We start from the raw sequence: 23,603 nt of genomic DNA on the forward strand, positions 1-23,603 counted from the left end.
TCGATTAAAAAATTTTAATCGTTTGACAGCCCTAATATATATTTTTTAAACATTATATCCTAAATATATATATAAAATTTATATCCAAAATATATATCCTAAATCTGAATTTTATATTAAATCCTACAGTGCCATCCATAATTATTGGCACCCCTGGTTCAGATGTGTTTTTTAGCTTCTAATATTTATTTTTAATTCAAATAATATGGGACCTTAATGGAAAAAAGAGAAAAATCCAACCTTCAATAAAAGTGCATTTATTCAGTGGGGAAAAAATCCCACATAAAGAAATAATTATTTGACATCAAATAATGTGTGTCACAATTATTAGCACCCCTGGTGTTAACACTTTGTACAACCCCCTTTTGCCAACAAAACAGCAACTAATCTTCTCCGATAATGTTTCACAAGCTTGATTTTGTGTCTGGTGAACCATTTCTGTGTAGACTTGGCCATATGTTTAGGGTCATTGTCTTGCTGAAAGACCCAGTGACGCCCCATCTTCAGCTTTTGGGCAGAGGGCAACAGATTTTGATTTAAAATGCCCTGGGATTTCAAAGCATTCATGATGCCTTGCACCCTAACAAGGTTCCCAGGGCCTTTGGAAGCGAAACAGCCCCACAGCATCACTGACCCACCCCCATACTTCACAGTGGGTATGCTAAAATTAGGGTGCGCGTTATAAACAGGTACAATAATTTCCCCTAGATTTTACAAGTAAATTTGGGGTGCGCATTATACATGGGTGCGCATTATATTCGGGAAATTACAGTAATGATCAGAAGTGACGTGTTGCTTGCGGTATGCCATTAAGGAGATTAATAAAATACAAACAGTACTGGTATGTACAGTTTACAAAAAAGCATGTCTGACAGTCACTAATGAACAACAACATTTGATAGTCACAATAAAAAGGTCCAGTAATTCTACAGTGAAGCAGATTTTAAATCATTGCAATGCACAAGACAAAATCTTCCCTGAAGCGGTCAGATAAAGTTTGAAAAATTGGACAAACAGCAAGAAAAACAAGGGAAGCAACAAGTATTGATGACAATCAGAAGTAAAATTGTGAAAAACAGTAAGCCGTAAGCAAATTAGGGGTGTGTTTTAGCGTGATTCTTTAAATCTTCCTTCCGGGTGTATCTTTTACCACAAACTGAACAGGAAAAAGGCTTTTCCCCATGTGAACGCGTGTGTCTGTTTAATTGTGCCTTCGTGAAGTAACTTTTATGGCAAAGAGAGCAGAGAAAAGGCCTTTCTCCAGTGTGTGTTCTTGTGTGAATGCTTAAATCTTTTTTATCGATGTATCTTTTACCACAAGTTGTGCAGACAAAAGGCTTTTCTCCACTGTGTGTAAGTGTGTGTCTTGTTAACTGATGCTTCAAACAAAATGTTTTATCGCAAAGAGAGCAGGGGAAAGGCTTTTCCCCAGTGTGTGTACGTGTGTGACGCACTAATTCTCCCTTCCGTTTGAATCTTTTACTACAAAATGTGCAAACAATAGGCTTTTCTTCAGTGTGTGTTGTTGTGTGTCCTGTTAACTCTTCCTTTGTACGGAATCTTTTATCGCAAAGAGAGCAGGGGAAAGGCTTTTCCCCACTGTGCGTACGTGTGTGTCTGTTTAAACGTGTCTTCGTGAAGAATCTTTTATGGCAAACGGAGCAGGCGAAAGGCTTTTCCCCAGTGTGCGTACGTGTGTGTCTGTTTAAAAGTGTCTTCGTGAAGAATCGTTTATGGCAAACTGAGCAGGCGAAAGGCTTTTCCCCGGCGTGTGTATGCGTGTGTGTTAACTCTTGCTCTGTACAGAATCTTTGATCGCAAAGAGAGCATGCAAAAGGTTTTTCCCCAGTGTGCGTACGTGCGTGTCTGTTTAAAAGTGTCTTCGTGAAGAATCTTTTATGGCAAACTGAGCAGGCGAAAGGTTTTTCCCCGGTGTGTGTACGTGTGTGTGTAGTTAACTCTTGCTTTGAACAGAATCTTTTATCGCAAAGAGAGCAGGGGAAAGGCTTTTCTCCAGTGTGTGTTCTTGTGTGTCTTGGTAACTCTTGCTTGGTACGGAATCGTTTATCGCAAAGAGAGCAGGGGAAAGGCTTTTCCCCACTGTGCGTACGTGTGTGTCTGTTTAATTCTGTCTTCGTGAAGTATCTTTTATGGCAAACAGAGCAGGCGAAAGGCTTTTCCCCGGTGTGTGTAAGCGTGTGTGTTGTTAACTCTTGCTTTGAACGGAATCTTTTATCGCAAAGAGAGCAGGGAAAAGGCTTTTCACCTGTGTGTGTACGCGTGTGTATTTTTAAATGAATCTTCTGAATGAATCTTTTACCGCAAATTGAGCAAGCAAAAGGCCTCCCATTCGCGCATTCTTTTGTGTCTCTTTCCAGTGATTTCGATGCATTTTGGTCAAAGTCACTATCCTCCTCATCAGTGTTAAAGTCAGAAGAGTGTGACGTTACGTCGTCACTCTCCGAGAGCGGAGCTAACAAACTGTCCGGTTGCGGTCGTCCCTCTCCTTTTGTTGTCAGGTGTTGAAGTGAGCTGGCGCTCCAAGGTTCTGCTGCTCCGCTCTCTTTGTTTGGACCTTCATCTTCTTCACTCTTAACAGCAACAGTCATTATACACTTAGAGATGTCATCTTCCTGTTCTTCTTCTTTAATGTTGAGGGTCTCTGGCTCCGCCTCCTGTTTGATGTACGGCATCTCCGACTCTTCCTGTTTAACGTGGAGGTGAGCGTGTTTCTCAGGCTGAAGCTCTTTTATAGTGACGTCTGCGGGATTCTGAAAGGAAAAATATCATATGATCTGCTATAGTCAAGCTTTGCTCAGGTCTCCAACCGTGATTTTCATGTTTTATATGTTTTACCATCACCAAGGCCTTGTTCAGACTGGCAGCCAAAATTTGATCTTTAGCCTATCCAGATAGTAACTGGGTGGCTCTTTTGTAATCTGAACAGTCACAAAGCACAGAAATCAGATACTTGTGAGACGGAATTAAACCACATAAGAGAGGAAATTTGATATACGATGAGAACAACATGTTTCTCAATTTCAACAGCTCAGATGGGTTTGATTTAGTGCTACAACAATTAATCGATTAACTTGAGTATTCCATTAGAAAAAAAAAAATTCAAATTAAATTTTGTTGCTTCGAATATTCGTTTAATTAAAGTGGCGTTGTAATGGTTTATTTTGCAAGTGCTTACATTTAGTTTATTGATTAGGGTAGATACATTGCCCTCTGGTCTGCCTCATTTCATATGGCTGAATCCAACTGCTCCCTGTTAAGACCAACGAAAACTAAGTTTTTGTTTGGGCTAATGTTTTTTAATGCATTCGTAATTTAGTTTATATTTAGCCTTTTTTTGTGGAAATATGAGTCTGAACCATTTGTTAAGAGCATTGGAGAAAAAAGTTAGCATTTTATAGCATTTAAGCTAGCGGACTTTTGCTATGTAAATTAGCCAATTGTTCTTTTGTTGTACATAGATCCTCATTTATTTATTTTTTTATACCGTTTGAGGCTCAGCTCAGCTATTTTCATTTCAATTTTTTTTCATGTTCCTTATGCGATTACTCGATTGTTCGAACTAACTAGTTCATCGATTAATCGACTACTAAAATATTCGATAGCTGCAGCCCTAGTTTGATTGTTCGCGACGGAAAACGTGGCAAGGAGCGCCAATCGAAGTGCAGAGCAGTTAAAAAGAATGCAACGCTCTGAGGAAAAAAGCATTATATACACTCCTGATCAAAATCTTAAGACCAGTTAAAAAATTGCAAGAATTTGCATCTTGCACAGCTGTATCTCAAGAAGGTTCTAAGTTTCAAAATGCAAAAGGACCTTCTTAAGATACAACAGTGCAAAATGCAAATTCTCTCAATTTTTGATCAGGAGTGTATATATCGTGACAACATTCGGCGGCAAGTAGTGGAGGGCCACTACATTTCTTGGCCAGAGAAGAGGAATTCTGTCAAAATGGCTGTCAGCCCAAACACAACGCTTCCCAACATGCTGCACAACTCTTCCATGTGTGGCTGCTTAAGCCACTTAATTGCAACCGGCCTGGAGGAGTATATAAAAAAAAATGACCAGACTGAGGCTACGTCTACACTAGGACTGATAATGGCCTTAAACGTGTAATTAGTTCGACTATACGGCATGTCGGCTACACTAGGATGCCTATTATCCCGATTAGCTGTTAGACGGAAAATGTAGGTGAGTAATATTACCCGCTGCTTTATATGTACTGCTGTCTCTGTACAACAATCGGATACTAAGGAAATGATGTCATGCCGTCGCCATTTTTAGTGTGGCAAGACGGCATCGTAAACAATGGAGGCGAACGATCACGACGTGGTATTCCCGCTTCCACACATTTTTCTTGAACCTTCAAACTACGTCACTATAATATGCTTCAATTCAGTGCCCATTTGTGGTCCTCCCATCGCGGATGACGCGGAGATGAGCGTTTTTTTTTTACAGAGCTCATCTCCCGCATTGTTTTCCATCCGATCAGCCAGCTGCGGGGCTGGACCCTCCCAAGTCAATGCCGACCGTACATGAGTATATAAAAAGGCGTAGAGAATCATATTTTGAGACAATTCGACTATATATAACAATTTGGCAAAGCGCAGATGATGAGAAATTAGACTTTTAATCTGCTGTTTAGCCCTTGCCTGTCATTATAACGCTCTAGCGTCCCAAACGGAGGACGACGTCGGCAGGGTCATGATTTCATCTGACTTAGAATTCAGCCCATTGAGGGGGAATTATTCAGAACGAGGTAAATGCGACGAAGAGGGCAGCAAAATGTCATTGTTTCAATCTCTCCGCTCCAATATTTTTACAGGATATTCTTTTTATCTAAGTGTTTTTCCCCAATTGCTAAATAAACTGTATGGTCATGACAAATAACAGTCTGCTCCAAATGGAATATGATATAAAATATAAAAAATGCATTTATTCAGTACGACATGGCAAAATTACTCCATAATGGTCAAAACTGTCAACCTCTTGCACCTCCCGAACGATATTTTATGCCACCGGAGTCGGTGCGGCTTTTGTCATTTCCCTGCCCCGGCTTCGGAGAGCGTAAACAAACCAGGAGGCGTGACAGCTAGCCGACATGTTAACCCGAACCGAGCGGCGTTTCAAAGTCTTGATCTTGCCTTTCGAAGCGAAAAAAAAAAAAAAAAAATCACACAAAACTACCCCGGATCATTTTGCACGACGGCGGGGTTGTCGATTGTCTTCGCCGATCGGCAACCCCGAGCATTGTCAGCCACAAAATGCAAACCACCTCCATATCAAAACGTGTGCCATGATCGGAGTATTTGACACAATACAAAACACGACGTTCACTCACTTCCTTATATGTCCAATGGTCCCACAGTTGTCGGACTTGTTTTGTCCAATCTCAGGGTGAATGTGAAACTTTTGAAACCCAAAAGGCTCACACACCTCTCCCTGGTGCAGCAACAAAACCCTGCAGCACATTTGGCTGGCATGATGCGAAAAATAAACAAATTAAGCCGCAAAATCAGCTGAATCCGTAGTCAATACAGCAATGCTGTATTGTGAGATGCTGACCCGGGTGACATCACATTCGCATTCGTCCTCAACCTGAGACTGGAACCGGAAGTCACTCATTTTCATGGCGGGGGATTAAAAAATTAAATAAATAAAACTATCGCTTCGACACAAATCCAAGCGGTTAATTTCATTCAGGAGCATAAAATACCACGTGAAATATGAAATAAATATGCTTTTTGATGTCATAGGCACTTTAAGTACATTCATAACAATGGGCGAAAAATAATTGTCCATAATACCCCCATCCTTCGCATGTATACTTCAACATGAAGCACTGCAAGAGTTTGTAAATAAATGGAAGCAAAAAAGCTCTTGACTAATTTACTCCAAATGTAAACGGCAAATCAAAAAACACAACAGCGAAAAAAAAAAAATGCAATTCAAATAACAATTTTTATAAACAACGCCAAATTACATAAAAACATAAACAAGAAATTCCGAAAACAGGACAAATAAAAAAAAATAAAAATAAATAAAAAATACTGCAATTCAAAAAACAAAAACAAAAAATTTCTTTTTTAAACAACGGGAAATCACATAATAAAAAACAGAACAAAAAATTCCGAAAACACAACGACAAATTAAAAAACAACGGCAAATCACATAACAATAAATAAATAAAAACAAAATGACAAATCCAAAAATGAAATTACATTGAGGAACCAGAAGAGCTAGTTACTAGAGCTGGGAATCTTTGGGCACCTAACGATTCGATTATGATTCAGAGGCTCCGATTCGATTATAAAACGATTATTGATTCACCCCCCTCCTTTTTTTATTTTTATTTTTTAAATGTTTTGTACATTAGTTCCAAAATTGTTCAAAAATCCTCTCAGGCTAAACCAAACTACTATTTCAGTATCAAGTTAGCATATGTCAGTAAACAAATATACAAAAATAACAGTAAATGAAATACTCCAGTCCCCATTCTCTTGTGCATCAACTGTTATAGTTGTTAAAATTGCTCCTGTTATTCCATAATTTCCCTTCTGTCTACTTTTGTCAAAGTTTTAAAACTATTTCATCATTTAAAGATAGATTCAAGACAAGATTCTTCCGATTTAGGAGTATTTTAGATCAAAAGTTAATTAGGTTCGCTACAACAGAGCCTTCTAGAGAAGTCACTGCTTTATTACTGCTTTATGATGGCGGCTGCTTACTAACGCAAGAAAGTCTGTCATTTCGCATCTCGGTTCAATAATACATGTTCTAACACCGCCGTCGTCTGTCATTTTGCATCTAGTTCTACATATATATGTTTGTAGCAACTAGCAACTGGCCGTTGTTTGTAGCGGCTGTCAGCGGCAGTCAGGTATGATTGTTTTTTTTTATCTAGCGGCATGAGTTGAACATGATATTTACTCTTGGTCCGTTCTTCAATGCGTCCGAAAGACTGCGCTGTGTTTTACTTCCGTTTTACCTGGTATAATTCAATAATCGGAATTTGAATGTTTGTGAATCGTTGTCGAATCTTCCACGGCCGAATCGCGAATAATCTAAGAATCGGAAATTTCGCATGCCTCTACTAGTTACCAGTCAAAAAGTACACTCATCGCTGAATGGACTAATCTACTCATCATTCACTGATACTGATGATGATAGATAGAATTGTTAACTCATTGGCTGCCATTGACGTCCAATCCGTTTGACGTGGGAAGGATGGCAGCGAATGAACTGCCACCTTCCCACTTCAAATGGATTGGACATAATTGTTGTACTGTCATATCGTGAAATTATCATTATCGTGAGCCTTGTATCGCATGTCAGATATAGGAATTTGCCCTTCAGTCCCTATCACTGAACGGTCACATCAAGCAAGTTCGAAAGTGCACAAAAAGTTAAACAACTAATGTCATGATCTTACCCTCATTTTCTTTAGTTTTTCAGTTCCTCGTCAAGGCCTGGATTTCCTCTCCTTATCTTCCACATCTGTACTCTTAAACAGAGGCGGGTAATAACGCGTTACATTTACTCAGTTACATTTACTTGAGTGACTTTGAGAAAAATGTACTTCTTAGAGTAGTTTCAACACGCAATACATTTTACTTTTACTTGAGTAGATTTGTAAAGAAGAAACACCACTCTTACTCCACTAATTTGGCCTGCACTAGAGTCGTTACATGTTTTGCCTTTATTCTACATAATGACTTTATTTTTGCCAGAGATGCCAAAAGTGGCCGTCTCAGTTTCCACGTTTCCATTTTACCGGGGGCCGGCAACCTGTGTTTTGAGAGCCGCATGTGGCTCTTTAGCGCCCTAGTGGCTCCCTGGAGCATTTTCAAAAATATTTCAAAATGAAAAAATATGCTTGAGGAAAGTATTTTTTGGGGTTTTATATGGTTTCTGTAGGAAGACAAAATGACACAAACATTCTTAACATTTTCCAATGCTGTAAAAATGTGTACAATAAATATTAAATTTAGGGCTGTCAAACGATTAAAATTTTTAACCGAGTTAATTACAGCTTAAAAATTAATTAATCGTAATTAATCACAATTCAAACCATCTTTAAAATATGCCATATTTTTCTGTAAATTATTTTTGGAATGGAAAGACACAAGACTGATATATACATTCATCATATGGTACATAAGTACTGTATTTGTTTATTATAACAATAAATCAAGATGGCATTAACATTAACATTCTCTTAAAGCGATCCATGGATAGAAAGACTTAGTTCTTAAAAGATAAATGTTAGTCCAAGTTATAGAAATTTTATATTAAAACCCCTCTTAATGTTTTCATTTTATTAAAATTTGTAAAATTTTCAATCAAAAAATAAACTAGTAGCTCGCCATTGTTGATGTCAATAATTACACCATGCTCTCTCATGGTATTAACCCATAAAATCAATTGGACCATTCAACATACAGTACATAAGTACTGTATTTGTTTATTATGACAATGAATCCTCAAGATGGCATTTACATTATTAACATTCTTTCTGTGAGAGGGATCCACGGATAGAAAGACTTGTAATTCTTAAAGGATAAATGTGACTTTGTATTTGTGACTAAATATTGCCACCTAGTGTATTTGTTAAGCTTTCAGTAAATGATACTGCAGCTATGCCCAAATGCATGATGGGAAGTGCAACCATGACTGTGCTTAGTGCTACCAATTGATATATCTTCTCTGCGTTGGAAAATAAAATAGGGTGTTAAGAAAAAGATCAATTATTACCTTGCTTCCCTACATTGCTTCCCACGATGTCTCTAATCATAGGGAGAGGGATTGTAAGGCTTTAGCCATTTAAAACAAGGCTTCAAAGGCTGCCAAAATTCACTCTACTCATTTTATGCTGCCTTTTAGCTCTCTATATAGGTAAAACAGCGCCATTACAGATTGAGCGCGACAATGCGTGAGTGGGTCGTGCAGCGCATTCATTAATTGCGTTAAATATTTTAACGTGATAACATTTTATAAAAAATTAATTACCGCCGTTATCGGGATAAATTTGAAAACCCCACCTTAAGCCTAAACTAAAGACTCTGGATAAGTGTAACATATGTCTGTAACGTTAAATACAATTAGAAAACGATTTAATTAAAAAATATATATACATTAAAAAAAAGGCATGTCCGATATTTTTTTGCCGATTCCGATACTTTGAAAATGACGTGATCGGACCCGATCAATCGGGACGCCGATCGATCGGGACATCTCTATTAATAATATTGTAATGAAAAACTTTAAGTGGCATCATACAGCACAGTGGTGCTTTGGACGCACTGCAGGGAAAATAAACATTAAATCATGAAGGCTCATTATGTATTTTTAGCCGACTTAGTCATTCTGATAGTAGGCTAATATAGCTAATACAGATACATACAAGCATGTGTTGCCTTCATTATTAGGCTAATTTAAGGCTTTTAATTTTTTTCTGGCTCCAGACATGTTTGTTTTTATTTTTTTGACCAATATGGCTCTTTCAACATTTTGGGTTGCCCACCCCTGCGTTATACCACTCAGAGGTTACAATAATTGTTCTCCACTAGAGGGTACTCATGCTTTTTGGACGGGTGCTGTTTCATAGTGTTATGGTCTGAATTCCATGATATTTGTGTCATCCTTTTGGCCTAATATTGTCATGTAATAGGTTATTTTACAGTATATTGACAACAATTCATATGGATGAAGTGATGTGCTGAGAAAAATACCATAATTAAAAAAAAAATAATCGGACATTGCATTTATTCACAATGTTGCTCATACTTTTTACTTGTACTTGAGTATATTTTTGGATGACTACTGTTATTTTTACTTGAGTAATATTATTTAGGAATAACAGTACTCTTACTAGAGTAAAGTTTTTGGATACTCTGCCCACCTCTGCTCTTTGACTTGATGTTTGAGATTGCGTTGGCCTACAGTCAGAAGTATTTTGTCGCATCTTTGAAACAAGTCGAAAGGCGTCTTATACCTTTAAATGAAATCACTCTAATGTAAACCGAGCGACCCCCTCTTAAAACAAAATTTACAAGTGGCATAAAGCTAAAGCAATCGAAATGCGTTAACGTGTCTTGTCGAGCGAGCTAAGCTAAACAAAACGAAATTATGTCCTGCGAAGTTTCAACATTAAGCCAAAAGACCTCCACTAAGCTTTAAGATGGGACGTTTTAGTCCACTAAATTCTTACTTTGGTACTTACCCGATTAGTAAGCTTTAAAGGAGACCGTTTGGTTAGGAGAAGGGAATACAAAACAACGGAAAGTCTCGGATAGGAACACAGATGTTGTGTCAAGTAAACCGGAAGTAGAAATATCCAGGAGCTGAAACTTCAGTGTAATATGTTGAAGTGTTTGGAACAAAAACTGGACTCCAATAAAATTTAATGAAAATGACAAACATACCCCAATCTGAGTCATAATTATCATAACTCAATTTTGAAGGCTCAGAACGTTGTCCTTAAATCTAAACATTTGAAAGTTTGGTCTTTATCCAACTTACTGTACTGCTCCATCTTGTTGGAATTCTTCCATCAGGGACCAAAATAATGAACTGGCATCATTTTAAACCATTGGAGCTTCTCAGGCTCAGTTTAGCTTTTACCCAAGTAAGAGTAGCATTACTTCATAATAATATTACTCAAGTAAGAATAACAGTAGTCAGCCAAAAAATATACTCAATTACAAGTAAAAAAGTATTTGGTGGAAAGAATACTCAAGTAACGAGTAACATTGTGAGTAACTGCTTACGATGTTTGATATTTTGAAAACGAAAAAAAAAAAAAAAATCATCATAATTATCGATATGTACTGTTATTTTGCACTATTACCTATTACATAACCGCATAAAGCCAAAGAAATACAAAAAATGATAACTGAATTCCAGCATGAGAAAAAATCTACAGAATTGAAGCATTATTCATCCAAAGAGCATGACTGCCCTCTAGTGGAGAAAATAGTTCCGAGTTTGAATACGTAGTTGAGTAGTGAATAGTTACTTCATTGTTCATAACAAGAAATTGAAAGGATCATATCTTTGGTGTTCTGCATTTCCTTCGACGCAGCGAGACATCCCACATATGCGAGTGAATAATTTTTCAAAGTCATTTTTTAAAAACTAAATATTAGACATCAATTAATGATTCTAAGCAAAAAATGACAGACATTTCGAATAATAAATACGATTACTTACCTTCTTTTTATGGCTAGGTTGAAACAAAAGGGGTTGCGCAGCGTCTGTAAACGGGGATTTCCAGGGTAAAACGGACAAATGAAAAATAGTTCGGGGACTTAATGCACTATGAATCTGCTATGGCAGCATATAGACATATTGTTCTATCAAACACAACAGTTCTTTTGGCTTAAAATACAGCAATTTATTTTAAAGAGGGGTGCAAAAGCAGAAACTGCTTTTTCCGCCTCGTCTGTGTTTTTGGCCATATATATATATATATATATATATATATATATAGATAGATAGATAGATAGATAGATAGATAGATAGATAGATAGATAGATAGATAGATAGATAGATAGATAGATAGATAGATAGATAGATAGATAGATAGATAGATAGATAGATAGATAGATAGATAATATTTTGTGTTTTTTGTTTTTTTTTTTTAATCCTGTGATATAAATGAATTGATAAATTAATACAATGTTTAGAAATAATGAACTGAAAATACAAAAAGAAATACACATTGGCTATGCCCCCAAGCAACACTATATAATTGATTTTTATATCAAATAGAGAAGAGCTATTAAAAAATTGTTTTAATTGAGCAGATGGGGGGGAAGTCAGTAATGAACAAAACTATTTCATCGCAATTATAAAACAACTAATTCTAGAATGAATCTGATATGAAAATATTACAATGCACAAGACTAATAAAGGCATATTCCCTGAAACTGTTTAGATAAAGTTTAGAAATTGAACAAACGGCAAAAAAGGGCAGCATCAACGTATTTCAAATAATCATACATTTGATTTCAAAGTGGCTTTCAAGACACACAAGGAAACTTTACAACAGGGTTTACAAAACAAATAGAGGAGACAAAAGCAACATCTGAGTAAATCAAAGTAACAGGAAAGAAGTACATAACCAGTCTTGTTAATCTTACTTTAAAAAAGTAATTAGTTACAAATTACTTCTCCCAAAAAGTAATTGCGTTAGTAACTAAGTTACCTGAATGTAAGAGTAATTAGTTACTTGGCAAAGTAACTGGTGATCATTTTCATGTTTTTTTTTCCTAAAAAAAAAAAAAAAAAAAAAAAAAAAGGTCACACAATGTGAAGTTTAAAGGGTTTTTGGGACAACCCTAAACTTAACTAGTCCCGGGGGTATTGCGGATATTGCGATAACTAGATAGTAACTTTTGCTATGTGTGGAAGTCATTTAATGTTGTGAATCAACCGTTAAAGTTGTTAAAATTGCTCCCGTTATTGCATTAGTTCCCTTCGGTCTATTTTCGGCATGTGTAAGTTTTAAAACCGTTTCATCATTTAAAGATAGATTTAAGTTAAGTTTTGCCTATTTAGGAGTATTTTAGATAAAAAGTTACTTAGGTCCGCTAGGAAGGTTCTCTACAACAGAGCCTTCTTGAGAAGTCCACTGCTTTAAAATGGCGGCTGTTTACTAACGCATCTAGTTCTTTGTTATACTTGTTACTAATGCCGTTGTGTCTGTCATTTGCATCTAGTTCTGTATATTATGTGATATCTACCTTTGCATCATGTGGGCGTAGTTTGTAGGCTATCGGCTACAGTCAGGTATTATTGGAGCCACCTAGCATAGTAGCATTGCGTTTGCAACGGCGTCACACTCCCTTGCCTCCTCCCGACTCCTGCTCTGCTCTCTCAGATCTGTGAGTCCGTCTTTTTCATACTTTTCTACTCCCGCCTTGCCCTCTGCTGAAGTAACAACATATCCTGGATGGCTTCTTTACACTATATACCCCACTCACCAACGTCACAAAATGACGTGTCGCTGTATCCGGCCGCCATATTGTCCGTCATTGTTTAGCCCTATTCTCAATGGTTTCAATTAGTCGTGCAATTTATAGAGCAACTCATGGAACCCCCGGTGTTGTCTGACGCTGTAAACTCATTGGATGCGTTGCATAAAAGGCGTTATGTGGAAAAGCTTCAGTTTATCCATTCGCCAGATCCATATTTGATGCCTAAATCGATGTTTTTCGACCCGCTGTCTTCGCCGTCTCTGCCTGACATCTGCTACCCTGATATCTACAACTATTTTGTCCACAGAAACTCAGCCTATTCTCAAAAAACTTTAAGAGCAGCACTCTAAGCAACATTACCCGTGTGACCCTTTACTTCCAATTTTCTAAAATGGCGACAATCAATTAAAAAAAAAAGTTGACTGCGACGCGTCAAGGATAGGTGCATATTGGACTATTTCGTCAATAAAATACACAACTGTGTCTACCTCATTTGCAAAGAGACAGTTGCGGAAGATACGCAACGAGAAATTAAAGCAACTTGAAGCTAATTTAATTTCACAGCAGCAGTATTTCGCAAGAGCCCGAGGGTCGAAAGAGAACGCCACAAAAGCGAGATTGTTGAAATTATGAATTAAAAAATAAAATAATAAAGCAAATGTGACACACAGAAGGGCTTGCTAAAACTTCTTTAAATGTATTGTTCTACGTAAATCAGCCAAGGTAGCCCCCCACATTTTTACCACACCAAATCTGGCCCCCTTTGCAAAACGTTTGGACACCCCTGTTTAACCGATGATACGTAGACGAGGCCAGCTTCTTTCACTTGTTACCAGCTAAATATTATTCAAAAAATAAAGATGATGGAAGAAATAAGCATCTTGAATTTGAAGCAGTATGTTGTCGGCGATTAGCCTAGCAATTATCTTAATTGTGGTTGTCAGCCCAAAACCCTCTAAATATATATTAAATGCATCTTAGCAGATATAAAATGACTACTACATAATCTGTGGTAATCGTTTGGAGCCCAGTTTTCTCGTCGAATTGCAGCAGTCCATCTCGCTCTCCTCTCCGGGTCTCTCGGAATACGGTAGAACTTGAAGTCTCTCCGTCTATCTTCTCTGTTATTGCAACCGACCGCCACACACGCCTTCACCATTTTGATTATTAATGTTAACGAGCAGAAAAACACGCCATAATGGGATGAATTTACGTAGCAGTAATGCATCAAAACGACGAGTTGACGGACAATATGGCGCGCGGGCGTGGTAGTGACGTCATGTGAGTAGGTTCTATAGCCTAGCGGGATTTGGCACCACAGAGCAAAAGTTTCCACATGGCGGAAATGGAGATCCGTGATGCCACAACGCACCTTTGGAATTCTGAAATTTGGGCTCATTTTGGCTATTACTGCAAAAATGGAGGCATGGAGTGTGACAAGAGCCACACCATATGATAGCTGTGCAATGCAAAAGAAATACTGCAGTTATTTTTGGTCTATTAGCCCTGTGGTGGTTGACGTTTTTTTTTTTTTTCATATTTAGAATCCTGCATTTAAGCAGGTTTGGACTAAAAAAGACAAAAGGTTACAGTAAAATGAAAGGCATATCTGTTCAAACTAGTGCTGTTAAATTTACCGCGTTAACGGGCGGTAATTAATTTTTTTAATGAAACATGTTGAAATATTTGACGCATTTAACGCGAGCGCAGAATGACCCGCTCATGCATTGCCTCAAACAGATTACAATGACCCACTTGAGAGCTAAGAGGCAGTCTTGTTTTGTGCTTTTTCTTAACAAAGTTATACCACACACGACGTGCTGGCACTTTGTTTCTTTATTAGCACATTTAGCTTCAACATTAACAGAGCTTACGGCTCTGGGCAGGCTGTAACTCTAACTCACTCCTGCATCATGTGAGTAAACAACACTGGCGCCGCGTGCACTTCAGTGTGCCTCGAATAATTCTATATCAGAATATTACAAAAGGTGAGTGGACACAGGCGTTCATTGGACGGCGCCGTTTATTGGCATAAGCTTCGGCGACTCCTTCACAACAAACATAAGTATAATTTAGTGAAAGCACAACAAAAATAACATCTCTTCAAAAAAAAAAAAAAAAAAAGATGTTCACAAGAAGAAAAGCGCTTCAATCTGTATTAATGAGGCCCTATTTTCACACAGTTAAACAACAGTGCAAAGACAACTGGCATTTCCAATCAAAATTGCTATGCAAAATACACATAAAACTTACTCAGACTTTGGTCAAACTCTAGTCAAACATTTCGTTTAGTTCAATAAATACAGTGGATGGCAATATTTAGTCACAATATACAAACTATCAGGGGTCTCCTACGTTGTGAAGCCAGCACTCAAATAACGTGAATTACAATGGAGGGACCAGTTAACAGGGAACTACAGCGTCAGTCGAGGGACAAAACACACTATTTGGCTTAATTTCTAAGTTAATTTAAAACTTGCCATTGACACCTTGTGGTGTATATCAATCACTACCTTACGTAGTTTAAGACACTGTGGAAGAACGGCAGGGAGCCCATGTGACGTCCCGCTCGGCGACGTCAACAATGGCGGGCTACTAGTTTTTATTTTTTGATTGAAAATTTTACAAATTTTATTTAAAAACGAAAACATTAAGGGGCGTTTTAATATAAAATTAGTATAACTTCTACTCACATTTATCTTTTAAGAACTACAAGTCTTTCTATCTGTGGATCCCTTTAACAGAAAGAATGTTAATAATGTTAATGCCATCTTGTGGATTTATTGTTATGATAAACAAATACATAACTTATGTACAGTATGTTGAGTGTATATATCCGTCTTGTGACTTATCTTTCCATTCCAACAATAATTTACAGAAAAATATGGCACATTTTAGTGATAGTTTGAATATTGATTAATTATTTTTTAAGCTGTGATTAACTCGATTAAAAATTGTAATCATTTGACAGCCCTAGTTCAAACATAAAATAAAAACATGTTTACTTGAGTGCTGGATGAGGTTTCAAGAATAAATTGGTATAAATGTACTTTTAAGTCTATTTTAATTTGTTTTTCCTAAAGTGTTATACAATTACCGCGATATTAATCTCTATTCAGCTCCTTTAAGTGTGCGTTTTAATATGGATTTTTAAATTCCCCTTTTGGGTGAATCTTTTACCACAAACCGAGCAGGCAAAAGGCTTTTCTCCAGTGTGTGTTTGCGTGTGTGTTGTTAACGCTTGCTTGTAAAAAAATCTTTTCCCACAACATGTGCAGACAAAAGGCTTCTCTCCAGTGTGTGTTCTTATGTGTTTGTTTAAATTTCCCTTCTCGGTGAAACTTTTATCACAAAGTGAGCATGAGTGTCTTGGTAACTGATCCTTCCGAGAAAATCGTTTTTCGCCAAGTGAGGAGTCAAGAGGCTCCTCTTGAGTGTGTTTTCTTGTGTGTCTTTTTAATTCTGGCTTCGTACAAAATCGTTTATCGCAAAGTGAGCAGGCAAAAGGCTTCTCTCCAGTGTGCGTTCTAATGTGTATTTTTAAATTCCCCTTTTGGGTGAATATTTTACCACAAACTGAGCAGGCAAAAGGCTTTTCTCCAGTGTGTGTTCTAATGTGTATTTTTAGATTCCCCTTTTGGGTGAATCTTTTACCACATAATGTGCAGTCAAAAGGCTCCTCTCGCGTGTGTTTTCTTCTGTGTTTTGTTAATTCTGGCTTCGTACAAAATCGTTTATCGCAAAATGAGCAGTGAAAAGGCTTCTCTCCAGAGTGTGTTCTAATGTGTATTTTTAAATTCCCATTTTGGGTGAATGTTTTACCACAAACCGAACAGGCAAAAGGCTTTTCTCCAGTGTGCGTTCTCACGTGCATTTCTAAATTCCCCTTTTGGGTGAATGTTTTGCCACAAACTGAGCAGACAAAAGGCTTCTCTCCAGCGTGTATTCTTATGTGTTTGTTTAAATTCCCCTTCTCAGCGAAACTTTTATCACAAAGTGAGCAGGCAAAAGGTTTCTCACCCACGTTGTCTTTGGCCTTTCTTTTCAATGATGGCTGGTTTGAGAATTTTGAAACATTTTGGTCAAAGTCAACATCCTCCTCATCAGGGTTAAAGTCAGAAGAGGATGATGTTACGTCGTCCCTGTCCGAGAGCGGTGCTAAGAGGCCACGTGGTTGAGATCGTCCCTCTCCTTTTTCTGTCAGGTGTTGAAATGAGCGGTCCTTTGAAGGTTTCGCTGTGCCGCTCTCTTCAATTGTACCTTCTTCTTCACTCTTCACACTGACATTCATTGGAAGCTTGGGAATTTCATTTTCCTGTACTTCTTTCATGCTGGGGGTCTCTGGTTCCGCCTCCTGTTTGATACACTGCATCTCCGACTCCTCCTGTTTGACGTGAAGGGGGTCGCGCTTCGCAGAGTGAATATCTTGCACTGTGATATCTGCGGGACACAGGATGAAAAAAAATGAACGTAATTCGCCAGAGTTGATGTCCAATTGTGTGGCGTCTAGGCATGTGACGGTATGAGATTCTGACAGTATAACCTTCAGCCAAAGTATCAGGGTTCCACGGTATTGCAATTACAGCTCTAAAATGTGTTCCTTTGAGAAAACTGGGTTTTAAAAGAAAAAACTTTTTCCAATTGAACAGGATTTTTATTTTTCAAAACATATTCGCAATTTGGTACATAAGTATAATGTTAAGTTAAAATTAATCTAAAAAAAATAACTGAAATATTCACAATAAAATTAAAATAAATGCAGTTGTTTAGGTGAGCCCAGTGCTTATTTTGTAAAACATAAGGTGCAGGAACGCAAAGTACATATGACAGCGCAGGGATGACGACACGGGCACAGGTCCCGGAACAAACGCAGAAAATGGGGCTGAAAACAAAACGTAAATGCCCACTTGACATACTGTGGGACTTTTTTTTTCCTTTTCTTTTTGCTTTTCTGACTCATTTTGAACCATCTTCTTTTTTAAAAAAGACAGTAAATGCAACTGCCTTTTTGGCTTGTTGAAATACCGTTTGATCCTGGCTGCTTGCTCCCCAGATGCCGCAAATTTCAAAAGTTTTATTTTTTTTTCTTTATGTCTGGGCAGCGATTTGTTGGTCCAGCTTTTGAGTGCATCAACAAATCTCCGACTCTTTCAAATGACTTTAAATTTTTATAAACAACATGCAATTCTTGAGGTTTGTTCTGTAAATGAATGCATGCATATTATTATTTGATATTAAACTGTAATGTCCGTAACTATGTGTGAAATTCTGTAATAATGTTTTCCGAGGCACCCTGAAGTGCACGCAACATTACTGTTGTTTTGGTCACGTGATGTGGGAGTTGGGCAGAGAGGCACAGCCTGCCGAGAGGCCCAAGCTGTGTTCGTGCTCTTAGCTCCATGTGTTAATAAAGAAACAAAGTTGTCAGCAAGTCGTGTTCGATACCTTTGTCAACAAAAAGCTCAAAGAAGACACTATGCACGGTCCGTTTAAGAGACGCTGGGATTGGAGAGCTGTGAGTAGTTAGAAGCGAGGGGGAGACGGGCGAGAAGCAAAAGTTTGCGGTGGAATAAGGGGCAGTCCGCTGTTATTTTGTTTATCGTTTTCTTATTGTTGCCCCAATAAAGTTGAGAAAGCCATTAATGACTCCTCTCATTCTTTTCCCCCAACGTTTTTATATTATTATTTTCTATGCACGAGAGGTGCCGGATCTGCCCAAATAAGTCCCGGAACACAGGGAGGCCAAAATCAAGAGGTGCCAGATCTTGTTCCGGCAAGATCCGGCTCAAATTAACCCCTGCGAGCCTAAACCCACAGCTCAACATTATAACTGTCAGAACAAAAATATTTGAATTTCCATAAAAAGCACATATGTATGACTCGTATCATGTTTACATTTACACACACACTCTTTCTCAACAGAGACAGTTGCCAGAGAGAAAAAAAACACGATGTTTCACCACCGCTAGACACATTAAATACGCTGCAGTTAACTGGTAGCTGGTGGGAAACTTTCATGACAGTATTTACCAACTTTAATTTTGTATAAATGTGAAATCATATTGGAGGTATTGCCTCCTCGGCAGCCACCCTCTGCAAACATGTTTTACATGTCGGTTGGCCCTCCTCCTTTTCTGTAGCCTAAGTATTCCCATACCAGTGATTTAGTTTTCTTTGATGGGGAAAAAGTACAGGCGTTTCACCTCCTCCAGCCATTGTGTAGCACAGCTGACTCACTGGCACTGAGCAACACCTGGTGGGGGAGGGTTGAAACTTGCAGCTGCGAGCAAGGGATTTCTCCCTGCATTTTTGGGACCTAAAAAATAGCTAATACTGTAGGGACGGTATGACGGAAATTATTTTCAGATTTGAAACCGTGACGTTTTCCACGATATACCTTGAAACCAGTAATTGGCACATGTCTACGCGGCACACCGCGGGACCTCCACGGGGCAGGAGAGGATTCCCACCCTGAGGGGCACACATCCTGCCACCACGCCGGCAGTCTGCCCTGAGGCCTAAGGAGGATGCCCGGGTAGAAGAGAGAGGAAGGCGTGAAGAGGAGGATGCCGAGAGGCTGCTCGGGACCGGAGCCCCGACCTCCTAGACGAAGAGGCCTCGCCCCGGGAGCCCTGCCTTGTAGGAAAGTGTGGGACCCAGCCACTTACATGGCCCAGGACTGTACAGCCCTATTCCGCCTCTCCCCAAAAACTTGAATTAATGTGACTTATGGTCGAAGTCAACAGCCTCCAGGAGCGGTGCTAAGAGGCCGTCTGGTTGCAATCGTCTCTCACCTTTTGTTGTCAGCTGTTGAAATGAGCTGTAGCTCGAAGGTTTCGCTGCTCTGCTCTCTTTGCTGGTACCTTCATTTTCTTCATTATTCACACTGACATTCATTGAAAAACTTGGGGATTTCATTTTCCTGTTATTCTTTAATGTTGGGGGTGTCTGGCTCCGCTTCATGTTTCATATGCGGTCTCTCCAACTCAGACTCCTGTAAAACAGTTGTGTTGTTCGGGGGTTGTCGTGCTTCTCTGGGTGAAGTGCTTCTTCAGTGATGTCTGCGGGGACAAGGGGTGTGCAAAATTTCCGATTCTTAGATTATTCGCGATTCGGCCATGGAAGCTTCGAGAACGATTCACAAACATCCAAATTCCGATTATTGAAATATGCCAAGTAAAGCGGAAGTACAACACACTCAGTGCGCCGCGCGGTCTTTGGGGCGCAACGAGGAAGAACGCAGCGAGAGTAGCTAAACATCATGCTTCTCATTACCCGGCCCCTCGGGTAATGTCAATGATCAACTCACGGCTCTAGCTCAACTCATGCCACGAGATAAAAAAAAACCAACAACATACCTGACTGCTGCCGAAAAGCTGCTATAAAGTACGTCATCCACATAATGTAATGGTAGATATCATTTATATAGGACTAGATGCACCATTGATTCTGTAGCGTGAGCTACATCTACAAAAAGCTAGATGCGGGCGTTAGTAAACGGCCGCCATCTTAAAGCAGTACACTTCCCTGCAAGGCTGTTGTAGCGAACCTTCCAACCAAACCTGATTAACTTTTTATCTAAAATACTCCTAAATCGGTAAAATATTGACTTGAATCTATCTTTAAAATAGTTTTAAAACTTTCACATGTCGAAAGTAGACAAAAGGGAAATTATGGAATAACGGGAGCAATTTTAACAACTTTAACAGTTGATTCATAACATTAAATTAATTGAATGTAGTTTAAAGCTGCTGTTACAGAATGGGGAGTTTTTTTATTTACTGTTATTTTTGTACATTTGTTTACTGCTATATGTTAACTTGATACTGAAATAGTAGTTTGGTTTAGCCTGAGAGGATTTTTGAACAATTTTGGAACTAATGTACAAAAAAAAAAAAAAAAAAAAAAAAGGGGGGGGGGGGGGGGGGTGTGCATCAAAAATCGTTTTATAATCGAATCGGAGCCTCTGAATCGTAATCGAATCGTTAGGTGCCCAAAGATTCCCAGCTCTAGCAGGGACACAAGATTTTTAAAAAAAATTGTCACGATTTGCCAACGTTTGTTCATTCCCTGCCAACCGTACCAATTCAAATGGATTGGACACATACATATAAAACATGGTAGCGCTACACCACACCAAAATAAAAAGCCACTACGCCATGCAAATGAGATGGTTTTTTTTTTAAGATTTGAAGATACATTCTACTTTATAATTTGTACAATTTAACAATAAATAAATATACTGCATAGTAGCTTAATATTATCACACTATTTGCGAGAACTCGTCTGAAATAGCACGTCAAATACATATTGACGCTTTATTTTGTATATCAGATTGGTTCTGTTGCAAGCTTGTGCCCGACTATGTCAGCGCGGTTTGAAATCGGGAGCAAAATCACAGAAAGGTATTCCATGTTAATGAATGTAATTCTGGTTTAAGCCTGTGAAAATTACCTTAATATTGACATAACGCATAAGTTTTTTATGACGTGTGTTTGACCCGAGCTGTCGCATCCTAGCATAACATTTGTCCATTGCTGATGTCTGTGGCTCTAATTTCAGATGAGTACTTTGAAGTATTAAAAAAAAAAAAAAAGACTTTGTTGTCTGGTTGTCAACAGACGAGAAAAATCGGAACTGCTATCACACGACAGCAACGACAACGAAATACGTTAATGTGTCTCTGCTAGCGAGCTAGGCTAAACGTCTTCGGCTAAGCTAAATGAGCATGAGAAGTGTAACCATAAAGTCAAACGACTTCCATTAAGCTTTAAATTGGGACGTTTTAATCCATTAAACGCTTACTTTGATACGTATCCGATGAAAATGCTTTGCAGGAGCGCATTTGGTTTGAAGGATACCCGAAAAGAACTGCGTTTGTGCCGGTGTGCGGACGTTGTATCACGTGAACCGGAAGTAGAAAAGTTCAGGCGCTGGAATTTCAGTGTAACAGACGAATCGGCGACCATCACTACGTAACTGGCACTAGATATTCATTCGATGTGATAAACATATCCGAAACCGAGTCGTAACTCAATTTTCAAGCCTAACAACTTTGTCCGTAAATATATACATCTAAAGTTTGGTCTTTATCCAATTTGCTGTACTGCTTCCGTTGCACTTAGATCAATGAACTTGCTTCCCATCGACGCAAAGAGAATGAACGGCCAGGAGAGGCCGCTGTTTGCAGAAGCCTCGTCTCACTCTAAGCAGGTTGTTTCACTTGACTTTGACAATCAATCAGGAATGTGAGCCTACTCAAACCTAGTTTTCACGCTTGAAGGAATACAGTTTAAATCCATGGCACTTTTCGTCCCCCATTCCACAGAACTATGAAATTAAATGCATATTTAACAGTGTATTTATTCAATTAACTTTGGCACTTTTAGGCAAGGCAAATTTATTTGAATAGCACAATGTCACACCAGGTAAAAGTGCTTCATGTCACATGAAAATCAGAAAGACACAATTTTAGTCCCTCCATACACTTTGCCCAACTTTCTCTAAAATGGTAGATGGAGTAAATTTAGCTGACACTAATCCACACCTGGCTGAATACTGAAAATATTTCCAAAGCAGGCCTGGCTAATGAGAGAGTAGAATGTAGCTTTAGCAGTTAGCGCAATTGGACGCTAGTTTAGATGACTAAGTATACGTGTTCATGCAACTAAAAAGTTTTTTTCTCCGCAACAAACCCCCGCGTTTTTCACGTTTATGCTCCTCTTCTTTCTTCTGTCTAAAATGCGACCCAGAGGGCTTTTGTCTTTTCATGACGTTTCTCAATTGCGGAGGAATGCATAAAAATAACACCTTCAGGTAGCCCTCTGGTCTGCAGGGAGTGGGGGAGGGGGTGCGTGAGATTGGAGACTGTGGTGAAATTACTGCATTACAGGAAATCGTGAAACGGGCATAAGTTGCATTAGAAACATTTTTTCATTTTTATATGAAGTAGGGCTGTCAAAATTATCGCGTTGACGGGCGGTAATTAATTTTTTAAATTAATCACGTTAAAATATTTGACGCAATTAATGCACATGCCCCGCTCAAACATTAAAATGACAGCACAGTGAAATGTGTACTTGTTGTGTTTTTCGGAGTTTTGTCGCCCTCTGCTGGCGCTTGGGTGCGACTGATTTTATAGGCTTCAGCACCCATGAGCATTGTGTAAGTAATTATTGGCATCAACAATGGCGGGCTACTCATTTATTTTTTGATTGAAAATTTTACAAATATTATTAAAACGAAAACATTAAGAGGGGTTTTAAATATGAAATTTCTATAACTTGTACTAACATTTATCTTTTAAGAACTACAAGTCTTTCTATCCATGGATCGCTTTAACAGAATGTTAATAATGGTAATGCCATCTTGTTGATTTATTGTTATAATAAAGTAAACAAACACAGTACTTATGTACCGTATGCCGAATGTATGTATCCATCCTGTGTCTCATCTTTCCATTCCAACAATAATTTACAGAAAAATATGGCATATTTTATAGATGGTTTGAATTGCAATTAATTGCGATTAATTACGATTAATTAATTTTTAAGCTGTAATTAACTCGATTAAAAATTTTAATCGTTTGACACCCCTAATATAAAG

General features: G+C 38.4%; 1 protein-coding gene across 7 annotated transcripts; it reads right to left on the bottom strand.

Moving 5' to 3' along the window:
• Positions 1-246: 246 nt before the first annotated feature.
• LOC130914995 (gastrula zinc finger protein XlCGF57.1-like) lies at positions 247-21,904 on the bottom strand. 7 transcript variants are annotated; one of them, XM_057834672.1, is made up of 5 exons: positions 21,804-21,904; positions 19,793-20,059; positions 17,019-17,438; positions 7,451-7,522; positions 247-2,771 (listed from the first exon to the last, which is right to left on the bottom strand). In XM_057834672.1, the coding sequence occupies exons 4-5, from the start codon at positions 7,454-7,456 to the stop codon at positions 1,095-1,097; spliced, it is 1,683 nt and encodes a 560-aa protein (XP_057690655.1). In that variant the 5' UTR covers positions 7,457-7,522; positions 17,019-17,438; positions 19,793-20,059; positions 21,804-21,904; the 3' UTR covers positions 247-1,094. The 7 variants fall into 7 exon arrangements, with proteins under 7 accessions (XP_057690655.1, XP_057690910.1, XP_057690820.1 ...); XM_057834927.1 differs by lacking the exons at positions 17,019-17,438; positions 19,793-20,059 and adding an exon at positions 11,230-11,273; XM_057834837.1 differs by lacking the exon at positions 19,793-20,059.
• Positions 21,905-23,603: the final 1,699 nt, after the last annotated feature.

Source organism: Corythoichthys intestinalis, chromosome 1 (genome assembly GCF_030265065.1).
Source record: "Corythoichthys intestinalis isolate RoL2023-P3 chromosome 1, ASM3026506v1, whole genome shotgun sequence".
Lineage (NCBI taxonomy): Eukaryota > Metazoa > Chordata > Actinopteri > Syngnathiformes > Syngnathidae > Corythoichthys > Corythoichthys intestinalis.